At 31.3% G+C, this 10,673-nt stretch overlaps 1 protein-coding gene and 1 pseudogene across 1 annotated transcript; one reads left to right on the forward strand and one right to left on the reverse strand.

Moving 5' to 3' along the window:
- On the reverse strand, positions 4,317–6,348 carry LOC107609249 (aspartic proteinase PCS1). The gene has a single exon (XM_016311135.2). The coding sequence runs from the start codon at positions 6,169–6,171 to the stop codon at positions 4,855–4,857; it is 1,317 nt and encodes a 438-aa protein (XP_016166621.1). The 5' UTR covers positions 6,172–6,348; the 3' UTR covers positions 4,317–4,854.
- LOC107608464 lies at positions 8,597–9,556 on the forward strand (annotated as a pseudogene).

A 10,673-nucleotide genomic window follows, 5' to 3' on the forward strand; every position in this document is an offset into this window, starting at 1 on the left:
ACATAATTTTGTTTAATAATTTAAATTTTATATATTTTTTACAAAATTGTTATTTTTTATTTGATTTTATATATTTTTACGGTATATTCTTGAATTATTTTTATTTAATTTGATATTCTTAATGCCCATTCTCCCACTGCTATATGCCAAATGCGGTCACTCAATGCCTCTTTCGCATCGCTGCGGGCTCTCTTTCTCTCCAACCTTATCACTAAATGCTTAGATATGGTGAAAATGGAGGTTTTTGTATGTTTTTGTGTGTAACAACGTTAAGAGTTGTGGGTAACTCATGGTTAAGTCTTAGGGTGTGATATTCGAACATAAATCATGGCAGGATGTTATTATAGATGACAAATAAATCGTGGTAGGGTGCTGGGGTTATAACTTACACATAAATCGTGGCAGGGTATTGTGTTTTTGCCTGAAACCACGTAAATCCTCCTAACCTGGAACGATTTACATACAATTAATAAAGCTGGCAACCTTAGGACGATTTATATGTTATTACTCAAAAGTCATTCATGCATAAATCGTTCCAGGGTGTAATGATTAACATATTATATAAATCACATTTCCCTAGCACGATTTATATAATATTAGGATTAGGATATTTACGTATCAAAAATTGATTTAGGAGATTTGAGTAATTTTAGAACTTGTTTAATTTATTTAAGTAAAAAAGCCTAAATTTTATGTCCTTATGCACCAGAATTATCTGAAATTGAATTATTTTTTAGTCTAAATATAAGGTTCAATTTTTTTTGGACAGTCTTTGATTTTGTTAGTGTTAAAATATTGTTGTCTGTATTTTTGTGAGGAGATAAAAATAATATTTATAAAAATTTGTAATAGATTGGATCCTGAATATACATAAAAATATTAATGTATTTATAATAGAATTGATAACTATCTTTTTGAATAATTTTATTTTTATTGATGAGTAATTATTCTCTTTTTTCTAAAAAAGTCATTAAAATTTTTATTCTAAATAAATAAAAAATATCTTAAGAGTCAATTATTTACTCAAGTAAATGAAATCAGACTCTTTATGTTTGTTTGAAGAAAAAATAGAAGAAAGAAAAGGGAGGAAAGAAAAGAGGAAGAAAAATTATTATTTTTTATTGTTTGGTTATGAAGAAAAATTGGAGAGAAATAAAAAAGAATAGAAAAAAATTGGTGAAACTACTAATTTTTTTTCTCTCCAATGTTAGAAAGAAGAGGAAGAAAAAACTTATTTTCTCTCACCACTTCCAATATTACCCCTTTATTTTTTTAATATATTTTATAATACAAGGATAAAATTATCTTTTTATAACATTTTTTTCTTTCTTATTTTCCTTTCATCCAAATACATTTAAAAAAAAATAAAAATCCACTCAATTTCTTTTCTTTTCTTTTTATTTCTTTCTTTTCTATTTCTTTCTTTCCAACCAAATATTTATTACGATATCCTACTTTTATAAAGTCAGATAAATATAAATTGAGTTATTAAATTTTTTAATTAGATTTTATTCCATTTAGACATGACCAACTTTTTTTAGACCAAAATAAATGTAGTCTAAAGATTATATACATGTACTTTGACAAAATATCTCTTGCTTGCTTGCTAAACACTTTGTTGGTGTAAAGTGATGAATTAATAGCTGAATTTATAGAAACATATTTTAGAAAAATGATATTTATGGTGAAAACTAGTTGTAGTTCAATAGATTTTAGATATTGATGATTTAAAATAAGGTAAGAAAAACTGGTATGTGGCCAACAATTGTCATTTGATTTTATCTTACATTTAAACTAATACTAACCAATTTTTCCTTTTTTTTTAAACTAAAAATGTTGGTCTCCTAGTATTATCCAATAAGATACCTATCCAATATTCATTACCTTATAAATAAAGTTGTTTAATGCCAATGAGTAATAGTTCAAATGGCATAATCTCTCCATACTCAATTAAAAGATTGCGGGTTTGAGTTTCATATCTTTGGTAAAAAAAAAAAATTGTTTAATCTTTAATTTTTCAATATATGATTTTTATAATTATTTGAAGTAGAATTTTCATGTTTTAGTTATAAACTATTTATTTAGTCTATGTCTCTTTGTTACTATTAATCGCTTTAATTTTTCATAAAGTGAAGCAATTAACAATTCTTTTTAAAATATATTAAAGAACTATTAGAGTGATACTATTTATAAGGGTAAATTACTGAAATAAAATATTTGACTTTTAAAATTACAAAAATATAATTTTTGTAGTTTGAATATAAAAATATAACTTTCTATAAATTTATGTAAATCGTAAAAGGAGTCTCACGAATTCGAAATACACATAAATCGCTGGAGGAGTTCCACGTTTACGTTGATGAAGCATTTGGGAAGAAATCGTGGAAGGGGTCCAACGGTTTATGCACGCACCGAATTTTATTATATACACCAACCTAGAGTGAGTGGGATATATTTACATTTATTATTTGTATTGTCAACGAAATAAGACTATATTTTGTAGTACATTTTAAATTTATTTTAATTGTAAAAATAATATAATTTTAAACAATTTGGATAATATTGATTTGATTTATACTTTTCAATCTAATTCAATTTTATGCAAATAATTGATTTATACGGTGCTAATTGAATTTATTTTTCAAATTATTTTAATTTAATCTAATATAATTTGAATTAAATAGAATTATATTCTATTTAAATTTTAATTTTTTTATTTAAGTAAACTCATTCAAATTTTTAATACATATATTTAAATAATATTTTAAATTTTTAATACCTATATTTATATATATTTATTTAAATAATACTCTCAAATTTTTATTAATAATAACATATTTTATTCCAAAATATTTAAAATTTAAATAAATATAATTTAAAGAGGAGTGCTAGGAGGCCAGTAAATTTTATGTTTTGTAATCATCAATTGGTCATCAATAGTGTTTTTAATGGTGTGAGATTACATCCAATAGTAAAAGATCACTCACTTTTTTTTTATGGTTAAGTGCTGGCCAGATTGTTAAAAAAATGCTGCTACCCTAGACTTTTTCTAATTTAAATTTTTAAAATCTTAAACCTTATTATTTGGATGAGATATAATTCCATATATTTGTTAATAATTTTTTTAGTAATTAAGAAGGATAAATTCAAAATAAAGAAAAAAAAAAGTCCTACAACATTACTACGGACAAGCATTTTAAAGGTCTGACCATGTTAACAACCATTTAGTGTACTCAACTTTTCTTTTAACTAAGTTCAAATGTATTCTCTATTTTGGATTATTATTTTAAAAAATTTTCAATTTTTTAAGCGTAAAACAAATAAAAGTACAAATTATTAAGATAAAGACGACACTCTACCATCACACCACTCATTCAAGATTAGTATATATAGTAGAATTTGGTGTGTGCATAAACCGTTGAACTCCTTTTACAGTTTATGCATGTTTTCATTGATGTAAACTGAAAACCCTCCAGCGAATTTACATGTATTTCAAATTTGTGAGATTCCTTCCACAGTTTACATAAATTTATAGAAAATTATATTTTTGTATTCAAACCGTAAAAGTTACATTTTCGTAATTTTAAAAGCCAAATATTTTATTTAGATAATTTGTCCTTTTTATAACTTATAAGATATCATCATAAAGACCAAATTAAAAGTTCATTATTTTTCATCTTATTACTATCTATCTTATAAATGAGAATCTTATCCTTTTTTATTTTATGAAGAGGACGTTGTGGTGAAGTAAGCTTAGTTAGAAAGTCTAATCTACTAAAGCTAAGTGAACTAATAATTAATCATATGAGTCATATTCAATAGACTATAGAGACCTCAACTCAACTTTTCTTTTCTCCTTGTTTCGGTAACTGCCCCGATAAAGATATATACTTCTTCATAAATTCCGGTTCGTGTACAATAATGAATAGTTCCCCCCTTTGCTCCTGCCCACAATGATGCAATGCATCTAATTAAAATCTTATATATATAAAATGATTTTCCTGGTTGTAATTTTTTCAAATTCGTGATGGAAAATTCTGCCTTTTCCTTTTATTTGTTTTGAACTAGTTTCTTCTGAATAGGCTTATTCAATTGATGCAAAGATTGAAATCTTTCAACATGAATTGTTAATAAATAATTATTAAGTTGAATTAGTCAATTTCAACTTCTATCCCTCTCATTATTAATTTCAAGCTTATCCATTGCAAAGGAAAAGTGTATATACAACAAGGTGAATAAAAAAATATTTTTAGCAACTTTGTTAGAATAATTGCCGATAATATACACATATGTTAAAAGTGCAATAATATATGGTAGGATAACACTTGCTAATAGTAATATACAAGACAAGATTACAAGGCACAAGAAGGACATTGGTTTACATGTTATTTTCAAAGAAGTATTATATTATTATTATTATAATGTCACACATATTATTATATTATTGATATTGATATACCCTCCTATTCCTGATATATACATCATGTCATGAGTCTCACTCATAGATTATAGTGGTAATAATGTACACAATTTTATTATTGAGCTTTGACGCATCGTCTTTGCAAAGGCCTAAGAGCAAGGGAAGTGAAGACCCACAGCCTAGCGTCGGTCCAAAACGATTGACGTTTACTTGTACAATATCCAATCCAAGCACACAAACAGTTAACACCCACATTTCTTTTTCCTTCGCCCCTCCTCAACCGTACGATTTACAACCACCATGATCATGACGATCACACGTGTATGTTTCCTCTGTACAGTAACAGCCGAAAAAACACGACACCTATGTGTCCTATGTTCGAACGAATATAGTTAGTTACATAATTACATGCACCATTGCCCACTGTATCTCCATCACTTGGCTAATCTTGCACAATCGGCTTCACCGAAACCAAGTCTATGATTTGCAAGATCAAATTCTACCCATTGATTTTGTTGATGGATATTTCCTATTATGTTACTTGCCGCACCCAATCTCTCTGACCTCCCAATCCCCAAACAGTGGACCCCACCGCCCACGTCGGCAAGAACCCTTTCTTTGGGTATGACAATCTCCACTCCCTTCTCGAACTCAAATGCCATGTCCCCTATCAACCGTCCAATCTCAACGGCGTTTCCATCGAAACACATGTCCGCAGCATTGCCGTACACGTACCCCTTCTTGATTCTGGGACCCACCAGCCTCACCACTTCCTCACGCACCCTATTGTAAGCCGCGTCCACTAGATAAGTTAACTCGGATCCGGAGTCAACCATGGTTTGACCCGACCCTCCAGCGTCGGGCTTGAAAACCGAAGGAGGAATGTTCAGCTTTGTGGCCCCAATTCGAATACCTTGCATTGGAACAGTGTAAGCCAAGGGGTCCAGGTTCGGCATGGTTTGACTTTGAGGAAAAGTCAAAATGTCTACATAACGAAAGTGTGAAGAATCCGGGTTGTCCCCAAGGTAAAACGACCCGGTTACAGAACTGGAACGGTCCTGGCGGGTCGGGACGCAGTAACTAAATTTGGTTACTTGGGCCTGGGAAGGGAACGACAAGCGTCCACGATTCATTCCCAAAATGCCCCAGGGGTCTTTGGAGTCCTGAGCACAACCGAGGATTAAAGGAGGGGTAGATTGGGAATTTGAGAGGGCGAGTTTTTCTCGGACGAGTTTGCCCTCGGCGTAGGTGCCGTCTGCGTAGAAGTAGGAGTAGTGACAGATGCGATTCTGGTCGCAGCTAGTGGGGAGGGTAAAATCGGGAACTGGCGGCTTGCAGGCTGGGTGGGTGCAAGGTAGAAGAGAAAAAGAAGAAGAGAGAGAAGGATCAAACGACGTGGTAGGAGGACGTGGCGATGTCGTTTTGCTATTGGTCCTCTGTTTTGGGTTACACTGAATCCAAGAAAGCTGGCTTCCAGTGTCTAAAACCATTTGTTGAATTTGCGGTGGTGTTCCTATTGGAAGGGACACCACAAGCGCCATGGAATACTTGAAAGATGATTTGACGTTGTAGGAAGAGAGGATCCTGAGTCTTTGGTTCTTGTTGATGGAATTAGATACATGTTTGACGAGAGGTGTTTCTGTTAGTGTAAGAGGAAAAGAAAGAGAGTGGTTGTTGTTGAGTATGAAGGAGGATGAGAAAGGGAACGAGAAGAACAAGAGGAAGATAAGCATGCAGAGTGGCGGTGCCATTGTTTTCAGTTTGAAAAAGAAAGATAGAGAGAGAGTGAGTGGCAAGGGAAGGGTGTGGTTTAGGGGTTCTATTTATATAGCGAAAATCAGAAGCATGAATTGGTAAATAGTAGTTAGGAATTAGAAAATTACTATTCTGAATTTCTGAGTGAGTGGTAAGGGAAGGGTGTGGTTTAGGGGTTCTAGTTATATAGCGAAGATTATAATATAGCACCATTGGGAAAAAGAAATAATAATTATAGATGTACCAGTACTACTCATTATGTATTTTACTTTATATGGTTTTAAAGTACTTTCGATACATATTCTGGAAGACTGGAATCATTATTATATTGTACATGAATGATTTTTTCCGTTCTAATATTTTTATAAAGGATTTTAGGAGGAGAAACACAAAACATCAGTAATAAACTAATAATAATATCTCATTTCGTATCTTCAAAAGCCAGCATTCCTCTTAGTANNGTCGAATTAAAAAATATTGTAAGTAATTAAAAAAAATTTAATAATTAAAATAAATTAATAAAAAATAATAAAAATTTATTTTATTTAATATTTATTTATTATTATAATAATTAATAAATATTAAATAAAATATTTTTTTTCCTTCCTAAAATCACCGGAATAAGAATATAGAAAGATGAACGCGGTTTCTTTGGTTGGATTGGTGCGTGTTATTATATATTTTCTTGTTTGGCAGCAGCAAAGAGTAGTAGTAATCTAGCTTAGGATATGGGAGCTTCACATCTTAATGATATATGATGAATGCTACACATACAATTAAAGCGGGTTTTGGTGTGTAATCTATTTCATTGAATTTTCTCTATCTTTCCACTCGCCACTCCTTTTTGAATGCTTTCATTCATTGATTTTGGTTTTTTAATTAATTGGACGATGGCGTAACGAGTTTTTGTTCCAAACGTTTATGTGATGGCTGCTTTTGTCTTTCTCTTTCTTTTTCACTCTCTCTTTTTGTGACTAAAATCGTTTCTTCGTGACACTACTTCATTAATCAATGAACTAGTGTTGACGTGTGTGTACGTGTAAACCAGGACTAATTAATTAAGAAAAGAAAATTATAATTATAAATAAATTGTATGGTTGTGCAATGAAGTAGCAATTACGAATTTTTCATTGGAACAAAATTAATAAAATTCAAAGCTAAGCCACGAGAATAATGATGGGACGATTACTTACCTCATATACATTCATACATGTCACTTTTTTCTTTGTGTACAACATCACAGGTTACTTTATTATTAGTGTCTTTAATCACTGGATAGATGATGATGTTACGTAAGTATAGCTTTCATTGATCTTTTTTAAATTATTTTTTAAACTAATTGTGTGACCATAGAAGAGTACTTTCCAGTTTCCCCAGATCCTTGCTAACGTAAATTATAAAAGTTTGAGTTGGAAGTGTATTATGAATTCAGGCACTATATATAGTAGTCAACTAGTCACCGAGTTTATAGTCTTATTTATAACTATATGTATATTTTGATAAGGAAAAGTATATGAAGTTATGAACCAACAATAATCAGCTAATTTTTTAAACTATTTTATTTAATAATTAATTTTAAATTTTTTAAATTTAAATTTGAATAATTAAAAGCTGATTAAATAAATCCTAATTAAAAATGGTACAAATCCTTCTTTTTTTCTCTCTTATTTTCATAGCCATGGACAGAAATTTTTCTCCTTTTTTTCCTCTCTCACTTCCGTAGCCACACCGTCCACACTCCTCTCCAATTAGTACAGCCACCACGACACCCAGAACTGTACTGTTAGGCGACACCCCACAGTCGCTTCTCCTCCGTCGTGAAAGAAATTAGAAATAGCTCCAGAAGGAATGCCACCGACAACCACCGTCCAACAGCGCGGGCATCGTCCTCTCGTGCCGCAGCCACCTCCGCACACTACTCCCATCATGACTTCCTTCACCGTCACAGCAACCACCGACAACGTAGCAACTTCCGCCTTGACGTGTACCCCAGTCGATCAACCGCGTCTCCTCCCTAGCGACCTGGGTTTTTTTCCTTCCCATCTTAGAGTTTTAGTTTAACTTGTGTTTTTTATTATGAATGTTTTTTTTTTTTGAATGTTTTTAATCGATATTGTTCTGAGAATTAAACTCTTATAGTGTTGGATATTTCTTTTTGAGATAATTAGTAGTTTCTTTTTAGTGTTACTCTTTTTTTGTACAGTTTATTTCTTTTCTACCTAGGGTTCTCCATGCCTTCTTTATTAGGTTTTAGTAATAAGAATTTAGTTTAGAATAATTCATTCTTCTAAATTTGACTAATTATTAATTATGCATTTGTGAATGAAAGTGGATGTTGGGGATTTACTGAATACATTTAACCTTTGATTTCATAACTATTGATGGTTCTTACTTGGTTTCTATACTTTTTTATAGGCTCTGGGATATTCTTGATTGAATAATGTGTTTTTGCTTATGGCTGAATGCACCACCAAAGAGTGATGTACCAATCATTGAACCTGATATGCTCAATGGAGCTGATGGCCTTATCTTCGGCTTCCCCACGCAGTTCGGAATGAAGGCTGCCCAGTTCATGGATTTTTTTGACAAAACTGGACCTCTTTGATTGCAACAAGACCTTGTAGGCAAGCCTATTGGACTCTTCTACAGCATCAGTTTGCAAAGCGATGGACAAGAAACAACATCGTAAGAAAACAAGTTCTATATATATCTTAACCCTGTTCCTTATTAGATATCACTGTGTACTTATTAGTTGCTGATCTAACTTGTCATGATTTATGTATAGCCTCACTGCTATAACAATGCTAGAACATCATGGAATGATATATGTTCCCATCGGATACACGTTCGGCCATTGCATGTTCGAGATGAAAGAAGTGAAAGGTGGAAGCCCTTATGGAGCAGGGACTTATGCTGGTGACGGAACAAGACAGGTTTCTGAGATTGAATTGCTGCAAGTATTCCACCAGGAGAATATTCTTGCCACCATCACCAAGAAGCTCAAGGATGCTGCATAAAGCATATAATGTTTTTGCCTCAGTGAAAGGAACACTATACTACCACAATGATCGAAGGTTTTTGGCAATTTTTTCTTTTCAAGGTAATATTGATTTGTATGGAGTTCTATTCTAGTACTTCTTGTCATCTTTTGCATTCTATGTTTATCAAGAACACAAATAGATTAAAGTTTTATTTTAGTCCATTAAGCTTTATGAATTAGTCACTTGTCATGGATGAGGTTGAGAATGAGGATTTTGTATTTATTTTGGAGACAGTTATGGCCAAATTTAGAGAAGAAATGACAGTATATGCATTGGGCTGCTTCTATAAATATTTACTATATTCAAATAGCTAGATTATTTTAGGTTGAATAATAATGTGTCTTTTATTTTTAAAAGTAGATGTTTCTTTGTATATGATTGTTGATGTTTCTTTATTTTTATAATTGTCATTAGATGGCTGTTTCTTTGTTTTTTAGATAGAATTTCTTTGCTTATGGATGCATATGTGTATTTGCTTGTGGTTGCAGATGGATGATTGCAGAAAGTCTATTTTAAAATGATTGATAAATTTGAACTGATTGAAGAGGAATTTGAAACAGTTGATGAATTGGATGAAGCGAAAGAGACGTGATCCAAGTATAGCAACTAGAAAGTTATTCTTTGTTTAGCTAGTTGTATAGTAATGATATACTCATTTTCTAACCGATGTAGCTTCACCACCTCTAACAAAATATAAAGTTTATTAAACGATGTAACTTCACTTTCTAGGGACACCCTGAAGAGGCGAAAGCAATATGCAAAAATCTACGTCAGATGTTTCTTTTGTTAAATAAATAGATGTTTTTTATACTAAATGGATTATTCTTTTTTTATTACTTTTGGTCATGATGAATTCCTGTATCAACAGTGTTGCAAATTGTATGGATAAGTTGAATGAATATCATGATTCCTTTCATTGCATTTTAACATGGTGACAAATTTATAGTTACTTATGTAGGATAAGCTTTTTTTATTTTTCATTCACATGGCTTCTGTTAAAGTAACATCTATTTAATATGAAAAAGGAACATCCTGATGCTTGACTGAAGTAACATCCACTTAGATCTTTGCAAAAATAATTAGGTACCTAACAGAAGTTACTTGTATTTATTCTTTACTGCAGAGATGATTCAATTGATAGTGAATACAAGTATTACAAAAGAAAGAATTTTTTTTTTGTCTTTATCCTGATGCTTGTTTAACAAAATTTAAAAAAGGAAAAAAAATAAAAAAAAAAGAACAACAACTGTATCTGGTTATTTGCTTTTTCAAGAGCATTCAAAGTATTTTGATAGTTTTTCTTTTACCCACTGTTTGCTTTATGCAGTTATTATACTTGAACTTTGGACTCCAGAGTTCACATACACAACATACTACTTAGTACTACTTAGTGATGAACTTATTAGACAAGTATTACTTTCATGATAAAATTTATTATATAGTGGTCAGGGTGTATA

This window comes from Arachis ipaensis, chromosome B07, assembly GCF_000816755.2.
Source record: "Arachis ipaensis cultivar K30076 chromosome B07, Araip1.1, whole genome shotgun sequence".
NCBI lineage: Eukaryota > Viridiplantae > Streptophyta > Magnoliopsida > Fabales > Fabaceae > Arachis > Arachis ipaensis.

What these genes read in the sequence shown, in the direction of transcription:
- LOC107609249 (XM_016311135.2), bottom strand. Translation starts at nt 6,171, where the DNA reads ATGGCACCGCCACTCTGCATGCTTATCTTCCTCTTGTTCTTCTCGTTC.